This window comes from Pelodiscus sinensis, chromosome 1 (genome assembly GCF_052426305.1).
Source record: "Pelodiscus sinensis isolate ZL-2025 chromosome 1, ASM5242630v1, whole genome shotgun sequence".
NCBI lineage: Eukaryota > Metazoa > Chordata > Testudines > Trionychidae > Pelodiscus > Pelodiscus sinensis.
The window spans coordinates 252,249,997-252,275,182 of NC_143052.1; the positions used below are offsets into that span (position 1 = coordinate 252,249,997).

General features: G+C 44.7%; 1 protein-coding gene across 1 annotated transcript in view; it reads left to right on the top strand.

Moving 5' to 3' along the window:
- The window catches only part of NALCN (sodium leak channel, non-selective), a 366,003-nt gene that overhangs the window by 327,164 nt on the left and 13,653 nt on the right, over positions 1–25,186 (top strand). Inside the window, exons 29-37 of the mRNA XM_075918747.2 lie at positions 4,172–4,292; positions 4,378–4,476; positions 7,259–7,352; positions 7,893–7,999; positions 8,424–8,498; positions 18,901–19,020; positions 20,568–20,636; positions 22,156–22,304; positions 23,465–23,558. Coding sequence (XP_075774862.1) covers positions 4,172–4,292; positions 4,378–4,476; positions 7,259–7,352; positions 7,893–7,999; positions 8,424–8,498; positions 18,901–19,020; positions 20,568–20,636; positions 22,156–22,304; positions 23,465–23,558 — 928 coding nt within the window. The remainder of the gene's footprint in view (positions 1–4,171; positions 4,293–4,377; positions 4,477–7,258; positions 7,353–7,892; positions 8,000–8,423; positions 8,499–18,900; positions 19,021–20,567; positions 20,637–22,155; positions 22,305–23,464; positions 23,559–25,186) is intronic.

The window sequence follows — 25,186 nt, forward strand, 5'->3', positions numbered from 1 at the left end:
AGGAGGTCAGTGCTCCCCTGTTGGCTTACCCGTTGCAAGCTCTTCTCTGTGGGGCTCTCAAGGCTCGTGCTCTCCACCCTACCACTGCTCCACTAGAGCTGGCCTGGCTGAGGCTTCCTGTCTTGCTGCCCACCCACTGTGCCAGGAGGTCCCAGGGGTTCCCCAGAGAGGGTTGTCCATCCATTGCCAGCCCTGCTACCTCCAGGGGTTCCTTGGGGTTCCACAGCCCCAGACAGCCCAGGTCCGGGTCCTCTGCTGCTGCGGGTTTTCCAGAGGTTCTTTAGATGGTTCCATTAGGTCTGCCCCACTGCCACTGGGGATTCCCCTGCTGAGGCTGGGAATACCCAGCTGCCTCCTGGCCCCAATGCTGCCACGGGTTTCCCAATCAGGACTGCACAGCCATCCCAGCCCTGCTGCAGGGAGGTCTCTGGGGTTCTCCGGCCACCACCAGCCCCGCTGCTAGGGGCTCTCTGCCCGCGTGACCCCACTGACACCAAGGGTTCCTGGAACGGGGCAGAGGCTCCCTGATGCCACCTAGCCCCGCTGATGCTGAGGGTCCCCTGCCAGCCAGGATTCCACAGACCCTAAGTTCTCCAGGCTGGCTCCCGCTCCTGGAGCTATTTGGTCCATCATTACCTGTGGCCTTGCTGGTCCACAGATGTTGCCAGACCAGAGAGTCCTGGATTTGGGAGATTCAGCCTGTATAACTCCCTCCTACCAGACCTCTCCTTTTCCATTTTATGAGAAAGAAATAAAATTTCACGTACATTATCATATAATATCATTATTCTGGCATAATCAAACTCTGGCCTTGCTTTAAGTTATGATAAGAGGAAGCTACGTACCAAATTTGGTGGTCCTAGCTCTTACTGTTTAGAAGGAGTTCTTTAACTAATAGTCTCATGGATGGACTGACAAACAGATAAGATAGGCACACATTTCTAAAATATATAGTTAGACTGATTGAAATCATGCACCACACCTCGTCTTTCTCAGAGTTTGGATGGCTCTTCAGATTCTTAAACCATGGATTAAGTGCTGTAGTTTTCTTTAGAAATCTCACATTGGTACTTTTTTGTATTTTTTCAAATTTGCAGTAAAATGTTCTTAAAATGAACAACACGTGCTAGGTCATCATCCAATACTGCTATAATATGAAATGTATGGCAGAATGTGGGTAAAACAGAGCAAGAAACATACAATTCACTCTTAAGGAGCAGAGACAAAAATTGAATTAACGCATTATATTTTAAAGAGCATCATCAGCATGGAAGCATGTCCTCTGGAATGGTGATCAAAGCCTGAAGGGCCATACGAATGTGTAGTGCAGTGGGCACTTAAATACCTTGCACTACCGGCTACAAATATGCCACACAAACACCTGTTCTTACTTTCAAGTGACATTGTAAGAAATCAGCAGCATTATCTCCCATAAATTTAAAAAAGCTTGTTTGCCTGAGCATTTGGATACACAAGAAGTAGGACTGAGTTGACTTGTAGGTGCTAAACTTTTAAATTTTTTGTTTGTTTGTTTGTTTGTTTGTTTGTATTGAGTACAGTTATGTAACAACAAAAAATCTACATTTGTAAGTTGCATTTTTCAGAATAAAAAGATTATACTACAGTACTTGTAGGAAATAAATTGAGAAATACTATTCATTTTGTTTATTGTTTTTACTGTGCAAATATTTATAATAAAATATTAATGTAGAATGAGCACTGTATGCTTCGTATTCTGTTTCATAATTGAAATCAATACAATTAGAAATGTACAAAAAGATGTGAAAATATTTGATAAATTTCAATTTGTATTCTGTTGGTTAAGAATGTGATTAAAACTGGAATTAATCGTGATTAATGTTTTGAGTTAATCACATGAGTTAACTGAGATTGACAGCCCTAATTGTGGTATCTCAAATGCAACAGTGATGTTAATGGCAACAATAAGTCTATGATTCATATTCTGATGACATCAATTTAAGATTTTCTAACACCTGAAAATGTTGTGTGAAAATTGTCTTTAATTGCTTATATTTTGAAACAAGCATATTTTGCAAATTCAGTCACCAGCTAAAATTTATTTTAATTAAGAGAGTGGGGGAATAAAAGAATATGGTAGCAGGGAATGATTCAGGACCACCCTGCACTAACAAAATAATACACTGTGGTTTGAACAGTGAAACTGTGGCTTCTTCAAGTTCAGAGAAATTCCTGAGTAAGCAAATTCAATTCACTTAAGCTTAGTCCAGAAATAACTAAAAAGATCTTAGTCAGCAAAACAGTAAAGTTTGTGTACACAAACAGGGAGTTCACTCTCTTTGGCATAGCCTTAATTTCAAGATTTTCTTAAAGGTTAGGCTGGAACAGAAACTGAAAATCTAGCTTCTGGTTTGGGTGTCTGAATGGTGCTGAGGCTGATCTTTTTGGAAATGCTCTGTCTAGTTGGGGATGCATATAGCTCTTTAAAAAACTAACCTCCAGTGGATACTTTAATTTTCAAATGGACTCTTTTCTTTTGGAATCCTGGCTGACACAAAGTATGTTTGAAGGCTGAGAAAACCGCTGATTTTCTCTTAGGGTACATCTAGAAGCACTTCGAAATTGCAAATGAAGCCGGGATTTAAATTTCCCGCACGTCATTTGCATAATGGCGGCCGCAGGTTTTTTCAAAACAGGGCTTTTCGATAGAAAAATGGCAGTTTAGACGGGGATCTTTTGAAAATAAAACCCTTTTTTGAAAGATCCTGTAAACCTCATTTTTTTGAGGAGTCCGCCATTATGCAAATGAAGCATGGGAAATTTAAATCCCAGCTTCATTTGCAATTTCGAAGTGTCTAATTTACATCCCTTTTTCGAGAAAAAGGATGTAGTCTAGACACAGCCTTAGGGTATGTCAACACTGCACGGCTATTTCGGGATACCAGAGATATCCCAAAATAGCTACCCTGCATTATTTCACCACGTTATTTCACCATCCCGGTAAACCTTGTTGCACGAGGCATAAGGGATGGCTCGAAATCATGCATTATTTAGAAATTTGGCACTATGTAGATGTGCCAAATTTCAAAATAAGCTATTTTGAAATAGATTCAAAATAAGATAATTGTGTAGCATAAATTGCATATCTTATTTCAAGTTTAGGGTGCTGTGTACCCATACTTAACATTTATCTTTATGTATAACAATAGCTGATATTATGAATAAATATGAATATTAATTTGCAAAAGCCCCTGCTAAGTCAGGTGCCTAATTCACATAGGCACTTCTGAAGATTGCATTTCTTGAGGTGCATAAGTAGGGTTGTATGACTTAGCTTTGTTTCTGCCAGTGACACCAGAAGTATTTTTTTCATGATGTCTTACATTTGGCAATGTATTGTCAGAAACACTTAATACCATGTCATAAGCTTTATCATGTTCACAGTAGTTCATCTTATTAATAAATATAAGAGTGTGAATATTTAGCAATTAAGTGGAATATATATAATTTTTAGTTTAAAAGTATTATTTCAAAGTACAAGTTGGACCTTCCTGGTCTGGCGCCCTCGGGACCTGACCAGTCCTGAATGAGGGAATTTGCCAGATATGGGGGGCAGGTCCCCTGCCACTGGCCTCCCAGGATGCTGCCCCATCCTACTGCTGGCTCCGCTCTGGCCCTGCTATCACAGGGCTTGGGCTTGACCTCCAGCATGCTACCACTAGCCGAGCTCCCAAGGGATGGAGCTCCCCAGTTGGGGACTGGACATGCCAGCTGCCCTGCTTTTGCAGCATTCTGGGGATGGGGTTTGCGGCTTCCCCGTTTCTGTGGCACTCTAGGGACAGGGCTCACAGGCTTCCTGCTTCTGTAGTGCCCCCAGATTTAGAAGTTTCAACCTGTAATAGTATTATTCAAAGTGTAGCATAATATTTTGTAGAGATGAAAACTAAGCCACAGTCACCGTGACAAAAAAGTTTACAATCTCATATGAATATAGAGCATAAAAAACCACTAAGCAGATACAAAAGAAACATTCAGAGATAACACAAATAAAATCTGTGCTTCTTTATATGATTAGCTCCTTTGTACAGCATAGGGTTTTATTCTTCAACTTAGAGGGACCATGTTAAGATGCATAATATCCATCTTATCAAAAGATAGTTAAAGTGCACTCATTACTTTGCTATTATTTCAGGGCAAATCCTCGGAATTTTAATTTTGACAATGTGGGAAATGCCATGTTGGCACTATTTGAAGTTCTTTCGTTAAAAGGCTGGGTGGAAGTCAGAGATGTCATTATTCATCGCGTGGGGCCGGTAAGCAAGCATATCAAATCCTGTTAACGCTTGGAAAGCTGCTGAATGTGTTTTGATGAATAATCATATTTTTTTATGTATTCAGATCCATGGAATCTATATTCATGTTTTTGTGTTCCTGGGCTGCATGATTGGATTGACCCTTTTTGTTGGAGTTGTCATTGCTAATTTCAATGAAAATAAGGTAATGGTTCAGTTATCGTATCTCACATGGAAATAGTTTCATAATTTATTGTTAGTTTTAAATATCAGAAGACAAATTGTGGAATAATAAGATGTGGTGTTGCTAATATAAGTAAGTTATAATTCAAGAAGCAATCTCATTATTGCTTTAGGATCACATTATCTGAAGAGAGAGATACAGGCCCCAATTCAGACCAGAGATAGGCAGAGACAATTAAGTATGAATTCCGGAATAGTCTCAATTTGGCCTATAAGCAGTGAACAAAGAGAACCATACAGTCCTTCCTTGAGTTCTTCACTTAAGAAAAATGGTGGTGAGGCAGAAATCTCCTGAGACATAGATCTAGAGTCTGTGACATGGCTGTCTTTACATTGTTATCTTTTTATCTAAGCTTTATCTTTATTTTACTCTTTTAATTTTCTGCAATTAAAACTTTTCAATAATCCTCTCTTTTTTATTAATCTTTTTATTGTGCCATCATTTTTAATGTAATATTTCCTGTGTGGTTTGTTTTTTGGCCTAACAGCAAGAGTTAATATGTCTTATAATGACTATGTAGCACTTTAAAGACTAACAAGATGGTTTATTAGATGATGAGCTTTCGTGAGCCAGACCCACTTCCTCAGATCAAATAGTGGAAGAAAATAGTCACAACCATATATATAAAGGATACAATTTTAAAAAATGAACACATATGAAAAGGACAAATCACATTTCAGAACAGAAGGGGGATGCGGGGGGGGGGGAGGAAGGCAAATGTCTGTGAGCTAATGGTATTAGAGGTGATAATTGGGGAAGCTATCTTTGTAATGAGACACTACGTGTCGGTCTCAACAAAGACACTATCTTACCCATTACAAAGATAGCTTCCCCAATTATCACCTCTAATACCATTAGCTCACAGACATTTACCTCCCCCTCCTCCTCCCCCCCCCCCCCGCATCTCCCTTCTGTTCTGAAATACGATTTGTCCTTTTCATATGTGTTCATTTTTTTAAATTGTATCCTTTGGTATATATGGTTGTGACTATTTTCTTCCACTATTTGACCTGAGGAAGTGGGTCTGGCCCACGAAAGCTCATTATCTAATAAACCATCTTGTTAGTCTTTAAAGTTCTACATAGTCCTGCATTTTGTTTCAGCTACACCAGACTAACACGACTACATTTCTATCACTATTATAATGACCAGTTTTTTTAACTGCATCACCTTTTAGGGTGTATCTTCACAGGACAGCTCTTAGGGACACCATTCCATAAGGAGATTGTGTCTACTACAGAGGGAACTTTTCTGATCTTATTAGTAAGACAGCCACCTATCTGATTGACTCAGTGCTCCAGAGTTTAGCCATTCCTCATTGCTTGCACAGTCTTGTATGGCTTTGCAAAGTTCCTGAGTGGAAAAGAAATCTGTGACATTTGTCTTTAAAAATTCACTGTTACTTTTTCAGTTCCAAACCCCCAGTATGAGAGTTTATAGCTCTCTGATGCTGAAAAGACCTTAGTATGACTTAAAATCATTTAAAGTATTGCTGTTTGTATTATGCTATCAAAATTCAAAAGTGGATGTTCTTTATTACTACCTACCCTGAAGTCATACCTGCATTTCTTAGGATTCCTTTATGGAAAATGTTGTAGGCTCATGCCATGTGTGTATTTTTTTACATCATACTACAAACATAAAAAAGTGTGGTTGTAGTGCTTTTATAAAGGGTTTGTTCCTTGACAAACTAGAGCAGTGCTGTCAAGCTAATACAGCAAATCCAGACAGCATCGGCCACTGTTTAAAACAGTGCTCCCCAGCAAATCAAATGGAAGATCTCCTGTCGGGCTTTCCTACCCACACTTGGTTGCTGCTACAAAGAGCAACAACTGAGCTTGCTGAGTTGAATCCCAGAAACTAATAGTGCATTTGGAAATTGACTGTACAGGGCTGACACTCCATCCCCTTTATCCAAATATTGTGTTACTCCAAGAGTATGTCTTCACAGCAATAGTATTTCAAAATAACTAGCATTATTTTGAAATAACTTAGTCAGTGTCTACACAGCAGGCAATTATTTCAAAATAATGTTGAAGTACTGTCAAGCTGGAAGTTTTCTTACTCCGACTTCTGTAACCCTCATTGTATGAGGAGTAAAGGGAAGTTGGAGGAATAGTGCTCTATTTTGAAATAAGAGCTGTGTAGATGCTCCCAATTTTGAAATAAGCTACGCAATTCACATAGCTCAATTTGCGTAGCTTATTTTGAGTTAAGCACGGCTGTGTAGATGCAGCCCAAGGCCGTGTCCAGACTCAGGGGTTTTTTCGGAAAAAGTAGCCTTTTCCCGAAAAAACTTCCCCTGCGTCCAGACTCAAGCCACGTTCTTTCGAAATTATTTCGAAAGAACGCAGCTTTTCTTTCGATGGCGGTAAACCTTATTTCACGAGGAAGAACGCCTTCTTTCGAAAGTTCCTCTTTCGAAAGAAGGCGTTCTTCAATGTAAAGAGGCCGTCTTCGAAAGAGAGCATCCAGACTCGCTGGGTGCTCTCTTTCGAAAAAGCGGATTTCTCTTTCGAAAGATCCGCCTGCAGTCTAGACGCGATCTTTCGAAAGAGGCTCTTTCGAAAGATGCTTTCGAAAGAGCCTCTTTCGAATGAAGCCTGCAGTCTAGACATAGCCCAAGAGATTTTGAACATGTAAGTTTATTTTAAGCACCAAGACAAGCTGTTGTTTTCATGTTCACAACACTGAAATGCTTAAGATTTTATATGACAAAAGCCTCTCCTTTTCCTTTGTTAAGGGTACAGCTTTACTGACCGTAGATCAGAGACGATGGGAAGATCTAAAGAGCAGACTGAAGATAGCTCAACCTCTTCATCTCCCACCTCGCCCGGGTAGCAAAGATATTCTGATGTTATTCATGTTGAGTCCTAGTGTTCATAATTCCCCAGGAGTCTAAGATTCAAATTAAAATTGTAATCGTTAGGCCACTAGGAGGTTGTGCATAAGTTAATGTGGAAACAGACTCCAACTACAGATCTCTGCATAAGGCTATTAAAATCAACCCAAAAAAGGTTGCGCTTCGATGGTTTTAGGATAAGCCTTAATGAAAAAATGAATTTTAAATTAAAGATATTTGCACTTGCCTGTTAATGATATGAATTTAATGTATTATCTTGACAGCAGCTGAATGATGCACTTGCTTTACCACTACCAAAGCCTTCATGCAACATTGGTGTTTGGTATTTGAAATTACACGTTCAGAAGTACTATTTGATATGTGAAACTGTAGCAGAAAATTAGAAATGTATTTCAAAACAAGGCAAGGATTAGGTTACCATTAACAAACAAGAAAAATATGTCAAGAAATAGAGGGAGGAAAAAATATCCCAGTGTGCATTTTAATTCTTCTTGCTTAACTCCTTCTTTTTCAGATAATGATGGCTTCAGAGCAAAAATGTATGATATAACACAGCATCCATTTTTTAAGAGAACTATTGCTGTGCTTGTTCTGGCCCAGTCTGTCTTGCTTTCAGTGAAGGTATTTTTATTTCTTATTGTGTCTTGTAACAGTGGAGGGATGAATGTGCTGTACCCTTTTAAAATAGGGAACTGTACATAAGGCCATAACTAGTAATGAACTGCTGGAAATATAATATTTCTAAATACAATGGTACAGATCCTCAGCTCGTGTGCAAATCATTGCATCTTTATTAAAGTCTCTGGAGATGTGCCAGCTTATATCAATTAACAAGCTGGCCTGCAATTTTTTAATTTCTTATTTAACGGTGAATCCGTTTAAAAGGAAAGGATGCACCCACCTGCCATTCCTGCCTGAATGTATCAGGTATCATTCACTTTAAAAAAACAGAACCTATGGCAACAGTACACACTGAAATAAAAATTAAGGTGGCAAATAGATTTTTGTATCTGTTTTATGACCTACTATCTTTGTTCCATTTCAGTGGGATGTTGAAGATCCAGTGACTGTTCCTTTAGCAACAATGTCTGTTGTTTTCACCTTCATTTTTGTCCTAGAGGTACAGTAATTTATTGAATTGTTTCACCAGATTCAAGCTAGATTTTGTATATTTTATTTTGGATCTACGGTTGCTGTCCAAGTTTTGATTTCAGGCTGCATGGGGCTACTCATATGACTAGTGCTTGAGTATGTTGCTGAAATCTGTTTTATACTTGTTTGGGGCTAGAGCCCCCAAATTCTGATTTTCGTATCCTTTTCTATCTGCAACACATATTATTTCAGCCTGGATATGTATAGCAGTGAGAACGCTATTTCAGTAATTTTTTAAAGCAGTACAGCAAAGGGTGTGCTGTGCAGTGAATCAGCACAAAGCCTGGCAACCTGGAAAGTCCTGCTTAAAACAAATATCTTGTGCCTGCTCCTTCGTTTCATCCTCATTTAGGGTATGTCTACACTACAGCACTATTTCGAATTAACTTAGTTCGAAATAGTTAATTCGAATTAAGCTAATTTGAAATAACGCATCTACACACAAAACCTATTTCAAAATAGCGTTTTGCTATTTCGAAATAGTGTGTCCACACTGAGTGGACCCTGAACCGAAGTTAAGGCTTGCTGGAAGCAGTGCCGGCAAGGCATCAGGTTAGGACTTAGTGTGTGGGGCTGCTGCCTGAGGCTAACTGAGCTCCGTGCTTAAAGGGACCTTACCCCCACCCCAGACAGACAGTTCTCAGGGTTCCCCGCTTACTTGTCTACCTCGATGAGGGACAGAAAAGCAGTCCTGTCTTGGAGTGCCCTGAGTGCCCACACTCGGGATACCACAGCACTCGGCCACATGGAGCCAGAGTTGCCCCTGGGCATGCCGGTGCGTCTTGTGGAGTCATTGCCATCAGTCCGGCTGCCCTTGCTGCAGGCTGCCATCCGGAGGGTCCATCGGGGGGCTGTCAGGATCTAGGAGGCCCTGCGGGAGAGCGTTCACTCCTCAGAGCCCTCAGAGCCACCTCGGTCCTCCCCACCGGGGGTTGGTGCCCCATTCCTGCCTCACGTCCTCCTTCCTGATGTCAAACAAAAGGCACATATGTTCAAAAATAGAAACTGGGTTTATTGAACAAAACTGGGGGGTGGGGGATGAACCTCTGGGGAGACTGGGAAAAGGAGGTAGAAGAGGGAGATGGAGAGGGGAGGGGAAAACCTGGGAGGAGGAAGCTGGAAGGGGGAAGCAAGGGGAAGAAGTGGGAGGGGAAGCTCAGGGGCTAGGGTTGGGGGTCTCGCTGGACCAATTTGATTTTCATTCAAACCTGCTCCTGGGTTAGCATGTGGCCTTTGGTGGCCAGGCTGGCAGCTATCCTGCAACAGGATATCCTGCTGGCCAAACTCACCACTCCAGCCAAGCCCCCACCACAACTGCCATCACTGCCTCAAGCAGCTCCCAGGACCCTGACCAAGGCCAAAAGAGACGCACCTCTTCCTAGTTTGGTGTGGAGATCCTGAACCTCATTGAGGTCTGGGTGACAAAGCAAACCTCCAGGATCTCCACACCAGACTCAGGAATGCGGACATCTATGGCCGGATGTCCAATAGCCTGGTCACCAAGGGCCACATGCGCATCCAGGAGCAGGTCAAAATGAAGGTGAAGGAGCTGAGACAGGCCCATGCCAGGGCCAGAGAACGCAGCTCCCACTCTGGGATGGGACCTGCCCATATTTCTCCCAGCTCTACTGCATCCTCGGGGGGTGGGTCAGTCCCTCCCCCACCCCATAGTGGACTCAGGGCTAGAGACACCTGTGGTCACCCTCCCAGGGGGCACAGCCAGTAAGGAGGAGGAGGAGCCGGACAAGGCCAACACCATCTCTGTGCCTGCAAGCCAGGATCTCATGCTCACCATGGAGCCAGTACCCCACACCCTGGATGTCTCCCAGGCATCATCAGAAGCCAGGGAAGGCCCATCAGGTGAGTGCCATTTCTTTCCCTACATGCACAAACGGGTGGAGGTGGCAGGCAGTGAGGGTCTGGGGTATGCTCCTCGCTTGGCCTTCTTGGCCTGGGGATTGCGCAGCAGCATGTGCATGTGGGTGCACAAGGCACATCAGTCTGGGGCACAAAGGCCTAGAAGGCTGCTACAGAGGAACTTTGTGTTATTGCTCACAGGGTCTGAGGGGCCTGCCACACTCCTGATAGCAGGGTGGGATACACTCCCATCACAAGCCACCACCAGAAGGAGGCTGGGGACATGGAGATACACACACACACACACACACACACACACACACACACACACAGCAGTGCTGCACATGGCACACAGGCATGCCCGCATGCACGGGCAGCACCCACTCCTAGGGACAGCGTGACGAGGCACAGGAGCATCTGCCGCTCACACACACCTCCCCACCACCACCCTGTCTCCCTCTCCTCCAGCAGCAGGGATATGGGTCCTCTCCCTGTAGGACACCGCCACTGCCAGACCAGGCATTTATGTGGCACAGAGGGATGCCCAGCCACCGTATGGCTGCCCGCAGGCTCCTGGTCTGGCCAGCACCTTCCCATGCCTGCTTGTCCCCAGGATGTGGGACTCCCCTGTAGGAAAGGGCCCACTGTCTAGGCCACAGGTGGCCTTGCTCCAAGCACATCGTCTTCAGACCCGAGAACTGTCATTCTCGGCTCAGAGATGAGGAAAAGTCTTCAGGACTGACTGACCTTCTCTTTGTTCTACACAGCTGGACCAGTGAAAGGGGCATGGTGGACACCTCCTGTGGCTGCCTCCTGACCCCGCATGACCCGCCAGTGCAAGAGATCACACAAGGACCTCCAGAGAGAGCACAGTGCTGCCATGTGAGCCCTGCAGTGCTGCATAGAGCAGCAGGACCACAGAATGGAGAAGTGGGATAGGGGATGACGGAGCAGGGCTGTATCATCTGCACAGCTCTGCAGGTAGTGATCGCCACCTTGGTGCCTGCTCCTGCCCCAGCTCCTGCTTCTCCCTCCAGTCTCCTCTGTGGCTGCTAAGGGCCCCTCACATAAGGCAGTGGGACCACCAGAGCCAGGCATTACTCCCAGTTCCAGCCCAGAGCCTCTCCTCCCCCTTCTTCCTCTCTCCTCCCCTCTCCCAGGTTTTTTTCCCAGTCCCTCCCCAGTTACATTTACCCCAATAAAAAACAAAGAAGTTGTTTTTTTTTTAAACGAACTGTGTAATGTATTGTCTCTGCAGGGAAGGGGGGAAGGTAGAGGTGCGGAAGGACAGGCAGGGAGGGGTAAGGCACAGGCCCCTTGAGGGGAAGCATGGGGGAGAGTGTCAGTGGGGTCCTTGTGTGAAACTCTCCCTCAAGGCCTCTCGGATGCTCACAGCCCCCTGATGGGCCTGCTAGATGGCAGCCGTGTGCAGCTGTTCAAAGACCCTGCCAATCCGGTCAGCCTCTGCCCCTCACCCTGGGAGGAACATCTCCCACCTGCTTTCACAGATATTGTGAAGGACACAACATGCCACCACCACTTGGGGGATGTTCCACTCCCCGATATTCAGGCAGCTGAGAAGGCAATGGAACCTCCCCTACAAATGCCCAAAGGTGTCCTCCACCACAATGCGGGCCCTGCTGAGTCTAGCATTGAAGCATCCCTTGCTTTGGTCCAGGTGTCCAGTGTAGAGCTTTGTTAGGGAACCAGAGGGTAGGCTGCATCCCCTATAATACAGACCAACATGTCCATGTCCCCAATACTGATGGTGCGTTCAGGGAAAAAAGTGCCAGCATGCAGCTTCTGGTAGAAGTTGGGGTTACAGAAGACATGGTGTGACGGTTCGAGTTCTGGAAGTGAGAACGTGCCCCCTTCCTCGGGGTCACGGCCCAGCGAGCCCTCCGTTCATCCCTTTGGTTTACAGTGTCTTAATGGGCGCGAGCTCCCGCCGGCCCCTCCCCCCGGGGGGCAAGGCGGGGCCCTGCGAGCCCGGTGTTCCCAGTCCCCCTCCCGGGGGCCTCAGTCCGACCTCCCGAGCCGTGGGGTAGGGCTGTCCCCCGTCTCCCTCACGCGCCTTCCATGCCCGTTGGGGCTGTAATACGGAGTGAGCCGAGGGCTAGGGGGACCCGGGCTCACCCTCTCCACTGGGTCCCAGCCCGGGACCCTAAGGGTTTGGGTACTGATCCCTCACCCAGCTGATGGGGTTCCAACCCGCAGCACGTCAGCCCACGCCAAAAGGGCCCTGGCCTAGGCTACTTCCTAGCCGGCCCTGTGGCTGCGACCCCTGCGCCCGAGCCGCCGGTCCTAACCTCCTTGTCCACCATACCAGGGTCTCTGGTCCTGCGTCTCTTCGGAGTTCTGCCAGTCCAGTTCCACCGGGGGGAGAGGGATCGTCTCTTGGGTGTCCCTCCCCTGGCCTTGGCTTGCGGCCTCCTTTTAAACCTCCCGTTGGAGGTTACATCGGCGCCCCCGCCCCCGCCGTCACTGGCGTCCATGCATCGGGACGCAGGGGGCGGAGTTGCTCCCCAACGTCCTTCGCCGGGGCCACGCATGCCCAGCCCGACCCGCCGGCCGTCCCGACTCTCTGCGGCTGCAGAGCTCTGCTCCCTGCGACGTTCGGTGGATGGGTCTTTCCGGCGGCGTGCCGGCGAGGCAGGCCCTCTTGGGTGCTATGTTGGGGCCGGGGCCGCTGCCCGCCCCGTTCTAGTGTGGGCCGCCGCCGGCCCGTCACACATGGGCATCGTGCAGATGTTTGTGAACTGCTCGCGGTGGTCCATGATGGCCTGCAGGACCATTGAAAAGTACTCCTTGCAGCTGATGTATTCAGCTGCCCAGTGGTCGGGAGCCTGGATGGGGAGCCATCAATAGGCCCTCCCCGCAGTTGGGGAAGCCCATGGTAACAAAGCTGGCGATAATGGGGTCCACATCAGCAGGACTGTGTTGATGGCCCGCACCACTTGTGGAAGGAGGCAAACAAACAAACAGAGAATCACAGGGGTGCCATGGCGCTTGAGAGTTCCACAAGCCCACACCCCCCTCCAACACACACTAGGAGCAACCCCCTACTTACACTCCCCCATCAGGGCTTTGTGAAGGCAAGATTGTAAAAACTCCCAGGTTGGAGGCTTCCTCCACCACCTCCTTTTTCCCTAGTGAAACCCCATTCCAGAAGTTCTTCCCTCCCCCCCTCGGGACAATAGCCTGAGAGCACCATACCTGCACCACACCTGCACAAGTACTGCCCTGACAGTCAATCTCCCCACATCGAACTGCTTCCCGATGGATTAATACCTGTCTGGTATGGCGAGTTTCCAGATGGCAATGGTGACCTGCTTCTGGAGGGGGGTGGCAGGTCTCTTGTGGGTGTCCTGTTGCCGAAGGATGGGGAGAGCCACTCACAGAGCTCCACATGTGGAAATTCTGGAGCCACTACTGTTTGCCCCAGATGCAAGAAGCAATATTGCATGGTGTGCAGGGGAGGGCAGGTGGGTCGTACTGCATGAGCAGTGCCTGCAGAGAGAGGAAGTTCCCTGCAATGAGCTGGGTGTTGTGTTCCTGCAGGGCCTGGAAGGCATCCCGCAAAAAGTGTTGCAGGAGGTGCAGCACAACTTGTAAGAGCTATCGACTGCTGCGAGGCAGCTCCAGCTCCATGGCTAGAGAGCTGAGGTGTCCACAAGGGCAACCACAGAAGGCAGAGAAAAGGCTTTGCTGTCCCTAAAGGAGGTAGGCAAAGGTGAAGAACCTGAGACACCACTGTACAAGGGGGTCCCTTTAAGCTCAAGCCTCAAGTAGCTGCCGGCAGCACTCCAGAAAGTAAGCATTGTCCTGATGCCCTGCCTGAAGTACTTTTGGGTGGTCTTAATGAGATTCACTGTCCAATGAATGTGGATGCTCTATTTCGAAAGAGCTCAGTGCTATTTTCATGGGCATTTGCTTTGTAGGCACGGTATTTCGAAATGAACTATTTTGAAGTGTTTCTTCCAGAATAGCTTATTTTGAAATAAGTGTAAAATGTAGACATACCCTATGAGAAAACAGAAGGAGAAAGGGACTATTAGCCATAGAAAACACATATATTTATAAGAATCTCTTTGGTTGTGTCTACTCTGGCATGAATTTCCGGAACTGCTTAAAACGGAATACTATTCCGTTTTCAGTTTTTCCGGAAAAGGAGCGTCTACATTGGCAGGCTGCTTTTCCGGAAAAGCCCTTTTTCCGGAAAAGCGTCTGTGGCCAATGCAGACGCACTTTTCCGGAAAAGAGCCCCAATCGTCATTTTCGCGATCGGGGCTTTTTTCCGGAAAAGACTACTGGGCAGTCTACACTGGCCCTTTTCCGGAACAGTGTTCCGGAATAAGGACTTATGCCCGAGCGGGAGCAGAATAGTTTTTCCGGAATAGCAGCTGATTTTGTACAGTAGAGCATCGTTGCTTTTCCGGAAATTCAAGGGCCAGTGTAGACAGCTCGCAGCTTATTCCGGAAAAGCGGCTGATTTTCCGGAATAAGTGGCCCAGTGTAGACACAGCCTTTGTGTGTATCCATCTCCTTTACTTCAGTCATTTAAAAAGCAAATTAAAGTCAATTGAATTAGAGTTTGCTTATGGATATGAGCATAAAAAGTAAAGGCTATATAACAGGGATATAATGGAAAAGAGTGACAGATATAACTTTGTGTATGATTTCCTTTATCATATGACTCTCTTCTCCCATCTTAAAAGACAATATTTAGTACAAGAATTGAAAAGAAGGAGGTGAGTTTACCTTCATTAACAGCTTGGGAAAATAAGTGACCAAAATCAGCTCTGTAAGGATAATTAATCCGTGGCACTCGTATCCACAATGTATGGATAAGTCTTAGAGCTTACTAGGATTCCGAAAATGATTAGCTATTGACATAGGTAATAACGTAGATAGTTGCATGGAAGAAAATAAAAATATATTTCAGATTGTGAACTAATCACAAATTTATAGAAGTTAAGAATAAACTTCCCCTTATGGTTGACTTATGCCATAATTCTACTACAAGGTTTTGTGCACTTTCCTTTGAAACATCTGGTACTGGCCACTATCCCAGGCAAGATAGTGGTTTAGATGGATCACAGGTCTAATCCAATATGACAGTTCCCATGTTTTTATGATAGGTTTTTCCAATGATGGATAAACAATGAAGTGAATACCTTGTAGCAGTTCAACATATATCATATGTTGCCTGTGCTTTCTCCTTTTCTCTCAAGAAAAGTCAGTACCTTTAGGAGAATGAGCAGGTGTGGAGAGGTTTTGATTGTAGGATACACATTCACCAAGTAATGGTTGCTTTAGAAATTCCTACTCTCTTGTTTTACCTGTGGAAACAACCAATTTCTAAGAATTGCAAAAATGTTTTGGTTTTTTTCTGGACTAAAGAAGATCTCAGCCTTCAAACAATAACATTTTCCATGTATAAGGTTTATATCTCTTTGGGGAATGTAACAAATACTGTTAAACTAGCACATTTATCATTGCTCAGGTCCTTAAGGAGAAGCTCCGGGCAGGGGGCTGTGGCTGTGGGGGGTGAAGAAGTCAGAGTTGGAGGGTGAGGAGGGGCTACTTGTGTGAGAGAGAGAGAAAGTAAGTAGGGGGATGCACAGGGAGGACAACCCCTCCATGAGATTTGTACTAGAGCTTCTTGCTCTTTCACTTCCTGTCCCTGTCAGGCAGCAAGAGCAAAGTATAAAGCTCGTTTCCTCCCTGTACTCCCCAGCCAGAGTGAGGAATGAATCAAACTCTGCACCTTCCCCTCACTGCCTGATGAAGAGGAGCAGACAGAAATGTTTCTATATTAAACTGAGGGAGGGAGTTTCAGTCCCCCCCCCCTTTTCCCCTCCCCACACACTCCTTTCCTAAAGGGCACCCAGGGGGTGGAAGGTTTGTGACTGAGGCAGTCCCAGACAGGGGGACACCCCCCGCCAGCCGCTGTCACCTGCCTGGTAATTCTGTCTCTTTTCTGTATGGTTTTATGAGAAGCAATCCTATTCCAGGCATATCCCATTTTCCTGGCACAGTCAAATCCTTTCCTTGCTTTAAGTTATGATAAGAGAAAGCTGTATACCAAATTTAGTGGTCCTAGGTTTTACTGTTTAGGAGGTATTCTTTAGCAAATGGACAGATAGACAAACACTCTCAAATATATACTAGATATCAGTATTGGAAGCTAGGCTATAAAACCAGAGACATTAGTACTTTATTATTTGTATATGATATGTTTTAGTAGCTCTTAAACCACTAAACTTTATTTTGTAAAAAACGAGTCCTGCATCCAACAAAGTGGTTTTTTACCACAAAAACTTATGCCCAAATAAATCTGTTCATCTGTAAGGGTACATCTACACTGCGGACTAAAGTTGAGTTAAGATATGCAACTTCAGCTACGTTAATTATGTAGCTGAAGTCCAAGTAGCTTAACTCAGCTTTTGGCGCTGTCCACAGCAGGAAGTCAAAGGAAGAACATTCTTCCCTTGCTGCTTGTGAAATGAGGGTTTTAGAAGTCAGAGTAAGAAGCCAGTTATTTTGAAATTATTTTGAAAAAAACAGGCTTGCTGTGTAGATGTGCACTCTTTTATAATATGAGTCATTTTGAAATAACTGTGCAGTGTAGACATAGCCTAAGGTGTCACAGGACTCCTCATTGTTTTTCAAAGAGAAACTGCAAAGCTACAATTCATCTGCAAATTTGATACTATCAGTCTAGGATCAAACAAAGACTGTGAATGGCTTGCCAACTACAAAAACAGTTTCTCCTCTCTTGGGCTATGTCTACACTCACGGCTTCTTGCACAAGAACATCTTGCTCAAGGGTTCTTGTGCAAGAAGTCTTGCGCAAGAAAATGTCCACACTGCCATGTGCGAGCTGTGCTTTTGCACAAGAGCGCACATGTCAGTGTGGACGCTCTCTTGCACAAGAAAGCTCTGGTGGCCATTTTAGCCATAGGGCTTTCTTGCGCAAGAAATACCTGCTGAGCATCCACACTGCCCACTTGCGCAAGAGCTCCTGCACAAGAGGGCTTGCACCTGTTAAAAAAGAGCGTAGCTCTTGCGCAAGAAGCCTTCTCTTACCACGCCGTACTGTAAATTTCCTTGCACAAGAGCGGGCGGGCAGTGTGGACGCTCTGCAGATTCTTGCGCAAGAACGGCCATACTTGCGCAAGAAGCTGCGAGTGTAGACATAGCCTTGGTGTTCACACCTCCACATCAGCTGCTAGAAGTGGGTCTCATCCTCCCTGACTGAATTGACCTCATTATCTCTAGCCTTACTCTTGATTGGAACTCTTTTCTTATGCCTGTATATATATATATACCTGCCTCTGGAATTTCCATTACATGCATCTGACGAAGTGGGTCTTTGCCCATGAAAGCTTCTGCTCCAATAAGTCTGTTAGTCTATAAGGTGCCACAGGAGTTCTAGTTGTTCTAATTGTTTTTGCAGATACAGACTAACACGGCTACCCCTCTGAGACTTCTTTTGTAAACATTCTGCATGAATCACGTGGCTTGTACAACTGCTAACTACTGTTATCCTTTCTAAATCAAACCTATTGGCTGTGTCTACACTGGCATGAATTTCCGGAAATGCTTAAAACAGAATAGTTTTCGTTATAAGTATTTCCGGAAAAAGTGCGTCTACATTGGCAGGCTGCTTTTCCGGAAAAGCCCTTTTTCCGGAAAAGCATCTGTGGCCAATGCAGACGCGCTTTTCCGGAAAAGAGCCCCGATCGTCATTTTCGCGATCGGGGCTTTTTTCCGGAAAAGACTACTGGGCTGTCTACACTGACCCTTTTCCGGAACAGTGTTCCGGAATAAGGACTTATGCCCGAGCGGGAGCAGCGTAGCTTTTCCGGAATAGTGGCTGATTTTGTACAGTAGAGCGTCGTTGCTTTTCCGGAAATTCAAGGGCCAGTGTAGACAGGTCACAGCTTATTCCGGAAAAGCGGCTGATTTTCCGGAATAAGTGGCCCAGTGTAGACACAGCCATTCTGAAACATCCTGCCTATAGCATCACTAGCTTTCTAAGAAAAGTCAACCCTTTCAGTTTCTGTTTTCATTTGGAGCATTGTGAAACCCACTACACCCTATCTGGCCATACTGTTTTATTCTCCAACCTTATGCTTCCTGTGCTCATGTGTGTTGTTGAGCATGGATGGAGTTCACTAGAATAAAAAGCATTTGTAACAGGAAGACTGCTTTTAAATTAATTTGCAGTACATGATACATATAAGATAGTCATAACCTTGGATTTTAGTGTATTTGTATTAAATTGTCAAGAATATATACTTGAGTCACTTCGTACACACATGTCTATTTTTTAATTATGCATCATCAGCTTTCTTATTTTCTGTTTCATTAAAACTCTTACTCATTTCAAACCAATCTACAAGTAGAACACTACCAAAACGTTTTAGGGATCGCATGTTCCTATAGTGAAAAAAACACTTTTGCTAAGAATTTGTACTAGCAATACTATCTTTGTTGTTCTCTAGGTCACCATGAAGATTATTGCCATGTCACCTGCTGGCTTCTGGCAAAGCCGAAGAAATCGATATGATCTTTTGGTGACCTCCCTTGGGGTTATATGGGTGATACTTCACTTTGCCTTACTAGTAAGCTCAACAGTTGCAACTCCAGTGGTCATTTATTAGTTTTATTTCTATTTTACTACTATCCCTAACCCAAATAAATACAACTGCCAATCTCAGGGTATTTGCAAAATAAAAATAAGGCCTATATCAGACAAGATGCCCACGGAGCCCAGAAGGTTGGGGATTAGTGAACTAGATTTTTCTGCCTTATTATTATGCTGAGGTAGAGAATATGGACTCGTATAGGTGGGCCTTGTGGAGGAAATAAATCCATAGGAGGGATTAGAATGAGTAGCGGGAAGGAATGTGATGTCTTGGGATTCAGAGACCATGTTAGGAGCACTGAGGGAGGAGGAAAGACTAGAGTGAATAACCCAAGTAGGAGTTATTGTAGAGAAGGAAGAGATTCTAAATAGACAAAGAATGTCAATTAATTTGGTCTTTGCATTTTTGGTACAGAACTGTACTAAGTGCAGGCAGGCAAAAGATTTAACGAGGCAGGGAAGAGGTCAATTGCACATCCCCTCACAAGTTTAAGAAAAAGGGTGGGAGTGAGCACACCCTCATTTGAGAGAATGTGAGCTCTCCTATCTTATCACTGGAGAGGTAAGGTTTGATTGGCTTTCATCCACCCTCCCCAATTATAGCTGTCATTAGGGTTGCCAGGTGTCTGGTATTCACCCGGCATTTTTGCCTCCTGTCCAGTAAAAAAATTCAGAGAATATTGGACTCCTAAAATGTCCGGTATTTTCTGATTTTTTCCCTGGCTAGGAGGTGAAAATGCCAGGCACCTGGCAACCCTACAAACACTCAGCACCCAGCCTCCCCGCCCCCCAGCTCCCAACACCTCAGCCCCCATGCTTACCTGGTTCTGCAAGGCTGCTGGCACAAAATGGCTGCTGACCAAACGGAAGCCTGGGTCTTAGTGCTCAACCTCTCCACTGTTCCTATCCCTCTATCCCTGCATTCACTCTTAAAGAGGACATGCTGTTTTCATGCTGTTTTATTTTATTTTATTTTTGCTCCACAACTTTGGTCTCCCTGCCCCTTTCTTTTTTCCTTCAACAGAATCTTTTCCTGGTGTTTTTTTGGGCAACCCTAGCTGTCATCCTGCATTGTTGAGGGGCTTCTTCCTGGTCTGTCACAACCACTCTTTCTGCATGGAAGGGACTCTGCCTTGTGTGCTGTCCCATTGTCTCTGTCATCCTCAGTTTGCCCCCTTCTGCTGAGTAGTTTGGCAGGCCTGTGGAGTTTCTGCAAGCCAGCAGCTGCCTAGACTCATTGAACTGGGAAGGTATTGGACATAACTCTGGGCCAGCTAAGAAAACGGTGGGGATTTTATTGTGTTTGGAGGTTTGGTTAATGCTTTATGAAGTGGCACAGCTTTTTCTGTTTATTACAGGTCAGCATTTGATGTTGAAATATTAGCAGTACCGGTTTCTGTTTCATTGCTTTTTAAAAAAAAAATGTTGATTGCGCTGTATAATTCAGAGTCATACAGGAAAAGCTGATATTTGAGAGATGACTGTGGAACACTGTATATGAAGTCTCTTGTGTTTAAATTTCAGAATGCGTATACATATATGATGGGTGCATGTGTAATTGTCTTCAGGTTCTTCTCAATTTGTGGGAAGCATGTAAGTACAAATCAGGATTTAGAGTCCATACAAAGTTTATGCATAGATGTGATGGGGTTCATGCCACACCCCTGAATATTCAGGCCCTAAGCCCCACTCTTCACAGTCTCAGAGATGATGAATGCTGATGCAACATCCATGTTTTTTAGTAAGTTCTAATTTATTGTGCATTGTGTTGTGGGAAGCTCTCCAAACATTATCCCAACGTTTGCTAAGGTATAAGACATATTTGAGTAACTGTAGTCAAGGAAATAAATTCTGTATTAGGACGAATGGGTTGAGAATAGGTAAGTCACAGGGTCTGTTCAGCAAAGAAAAATATCTGCCTCATTCTAACCACATGGAGCCTGGAGAGCATTGGAAGTTAAGTGAAAAACTCTTGCTTCTTGTATGCAACCAGACCTGGTCGTTTCCATCAAAGCTTTTTGAACTATTGTAGATTTTTTTCAAGTCCTTAACCTATTTATTTATGCTTTCATTTAAGAGCTTCATCTGTCCTGTTAAGCTCTGGCTGTGATGTACTGTGATGAGAAAAATAATCACATGATTTGTCAGTTTTGTCGTAATTCTGATTAAAATGGTTATACAAGCTCTGCAAATAAAGAGACATTCCTGCAGTGCCCAGATATTTTTGAAATTCATTAAACATAAGGCAATAATTCTGCCATGACACTAAAATATAATATCGCTTCAATTTTTCCTCTACATTTTGCCGTATTGTGTCTCTCTATCTCTGCTTAGGCAGTACAAGCTGACTTGTGTTAGGAATTTAAATAGTTTAATCAATCTGTGCAGATTGTTATGTCATAGTCTCTCAGGGGGGCTAGAGCTTGCCCTTGTACATAAATGGGTTTCTTTAAATCTCCAGTGAAATCCTGTACTAATTACCATATGCCAGTAGTTCTCAGTCAGGGATACTCATATCTCTGGGGGTATGCAGAGGTCTTCCAAGTGGTACATCATCTCATTTAGATATTTGTCTAGTTTTACAACAGGCTATATAAAAAGTCCTAGCAAAATCAGGAGAAACTCAAATTTTATACAGGCAATGACTTGTTTATGCTGCTCTATATACTATAAATTGGAATGCAAGTACAATATTTATGTTCCAGTTAATTTTACAATATATGGTAAAAGTATGAAATCAAGTAATTTTCAGTAATAGCGTGCTGTGACAACTTTGTATTTTTATATGTGATTTTATAAGCAAGTAGTTTTTAAGATGAAATTGGGATACGTAAGCCAAATCAGATTCCTGAAAAGGGTACAGTAGCCTGGAAAGGGTGAAAGCAACTGCCATAATGCCTGGAACAAGAGACCACGGTTTGTTCCAAACTCAGACTCACAGTGTAGCATTCCACTGAGCTACTACTAAACTACTGGGCTGGTACATCAACCTATCTGTTTTCCCAATTATAAGAAGAATCATTACAAGTTTTAAAGTTATAAATATGTTAAAAGTCATTTATTTCTGTTATTTAACAGGGTCGTGAATTGTGTTTTCTCTCTGCCTTTCCAGGTGACACTGAAAATGCTGCTGCTGACAGTGGTTGTCAGCATGTATAAGAGTTTTTTCATCATAGTGGGAATGTTCTTACTGCTTCTTTGTTATGCTTTTGCTGGAGTCGTTTTATTTGGCACAGTGAAGTATGGAGAAAACATTAACAGGTACATGTTGGAAAAGTTTTTAATGGACCAATAAAATATTCTCATCTACTGGGCACAGATTTTCATTTGGTTTTAAGTCAACAACCAAGAGCCAGATCTTTAGATCTAGCTGAGCAACACTCAGCTGAAAATGTATGATAGCAGGCTGTAAGCCACCTTTCCATTCCCCAACTCCTGAGGCTAAACAGACACTTGGGCTACATCTACACTGCCAGCTTCTTGCACAAGAACTCTTTTGTGGAAGAATTCTTGTGCAAAAACTCTTCCATAAGGACATGTCTACACTACTACCCTAGTTCGAACTAGGGTGGTTAATGTAGGCAACCGAAGTTGCAAATGAAGCCCAGGATTTGAATTTCCCAGGCTTCATTTGCATCTTGCTGGGCGCCGCCATTTTTAAATCCCTGCTAGTTCAGACTCCTTGCCCGCGGCTACACGCGGCACGGAGTAGGTAGTTCGGATTAGGCTTCCTATTCCGAACTACCGGTACACCTCATTCCACAAGGAGTAACAGTAGTTCGGAATAGGAAGCCTAGTCCGAACTACCTACTCCGTGCCGCGTGTAGCTGCGCGGCACGGAGTCCGCAGTAGCGGACATTTAAAAATGGCGGCGCCTGGCGAGATGCAAAGGAAGCCTGGGAAATTCAAATCCCGGGCTTCATTTGCAACTCCGGTTGCCTACATTACCACCCTAGTTCGACCTAGGGTAGTAGTGTAGACATACCCTCAGGGTTGTGAGTTCAGTCCTTGAGCGTGCCATTTAGGGATCAGGGCAAATCTGTCAGGGATGGTACTTGGTCCTGCTGTGAGGGCAGGGGACTGGACTCAATGACCTCCCAAGGTCCCGTCCAGCTCTATGAAATGGTATGTAAGACATTAGCCAATGTTCTCAAAATTGGGTGGCAAGAGTGTGGCTTCTAAATGCCTGTTAAATCAATGGCATAAGTTATCCAGTGAATATGTTTACAAATTCTCTGCATTCGACCAACAGTTTATGGGGCATGAAACTCAGGTAAAAATAATAGAAATCACATTTTTTTTGACCTGTTGAATAAACAGGTAAAATAACTGTCCAGAGAATTGTATGTGTTTGTATTGCCAAGATTTTGCTTCTGATATATGAGCTGCTCTTTTTCTCTTTTTTCTTACCAAAAATACAGGCATGCAAACTTTTCATCTGCTGGCAAGGCTATTACTGTACTCTTCAGAATAGTTACTGGGGAAGACTGGAACAAGATTATGCACGATTGCATGGTAAATACCTCACAATCACAAGAAACTGGTTGCACAGTTTCCTCTGACTCAAGATCCAGTGCTATGGCTTGGTGCCATGATTGGCAGCAGACTTTGCCATGCCCTAGACAATGTGGGGAGGGCTTGGCTTTGGACCCCCCAGAAGGGGCAGGGCCTTGGGTGGAAGGGGCAAGGCACAGCTAGCCCTCAGCAACACCTGGACTGGGACTCCAGACACGCTGCTACCGTGAGAGCAGTGCAGTGGCCTTGAGCCTTGGTGCCCTTTAAATCATTGGGTCCCCTGGGCAACTGTCCTTTTGTCAACCCCACCCCTACCCTGTCGGCAGCCCTGGTTGGTACAAAGAAACACCATGTTGTCATCATTCTTCAGATAATTCTTCCCTTAAAAATGAAGTACCTTGGGACATTGCATAAGAACATTAATGTTGGTGTTGTGATGCAAATTCAGTTTACATCACTGTATTTTGCTTAACATAAAATACCCTTTGTGGTTTCAGTTACAATCAATACGGTTTTATCTTGAATTTATGGGAGCGGTTACTGTCACTGGCTACTGTCAAGGGCACCATTTCAGATGCCTAGGGCAGGCAGAAGCCGTGCGCTCCGGGACACAGCTAGGTTTTTGTCCCTTTCCCTGGACACTAAGGCTGTGTCTACACTGGGCCACTTATTCCGGAAAATCAGCCGCTCTTCCGGAATAAGCTGCGAGCTGTCTACACTGGCCGTTGAATTTCCGGAAAAGCAACGGCATTGAACTATACAAAATCAGCCGCTATTCCGGAAAAACAATTCTGCTCCCGCTCGGGCATAAGTCCTTATTCCGGAACACTATTCCAGAAAAGGGCCAGTGTAGACAGCCCAGTAGTCTTTTCCGGAAAAAAGCCCCGATCGCGGAAATGACGATCGGGGCTCTTTTCCGGAAAAGCGCGTCTACATTGGCCACAGACGCTTTTCCAGAAAAAGGGCTTTTCCGGAAAAGCAGCCTGCCAGTGTAGATGCTCTTTTTCCGGAAAAACTGAAAACGGAATAGTATTCCTTTTTAAGCAGTTCTGGAAATTCATGCCAGTGTAGACACAGCCTTCGGGAGTGAAAGTGTTAGCGTTCCATGCATGCCTCTCACACCTGGCTAGTGAGCTCCCTTCACCAGTCAGGTGTGAGGGGAAGGCACGGAATTCAAGCACTTTCCCCTCACTCCCTTAGCTTCTGGGGAAAGGGAGGAAAACCTAGCTGCCTCACGGAGCGCATGGCTTCTGCCCGCCCTAGGCATCTGAAATGGCGCCCTTGGTTGCTGTTTTACTAAAGTAATATATGCCGGGCTCATATAGACCAAGTCTGAACTACACCCCCTCTCCGATCTAACCTACGCCACTTCAGCTACGCAAATAGTAATTACTGCAGTGTCTTCCATGCAGTAAGGTCAGTGGGGGCTGCTCTCCCATCAACTTCAGCTATTCTTCTCTTCCTGTTGGGGTACAAGAGTCGACGGGAGAGCACTCCGAGATCGATTTATTGTGTCTAAGCAGATACAATAAATCAACCGCTGGTGTATCAATTGCTGCAGCGTTGATCCACCATGTAGTGAAGACAAGCCCATAGGGTCAAAGCCATCCCTTGGATATGACAGTGGG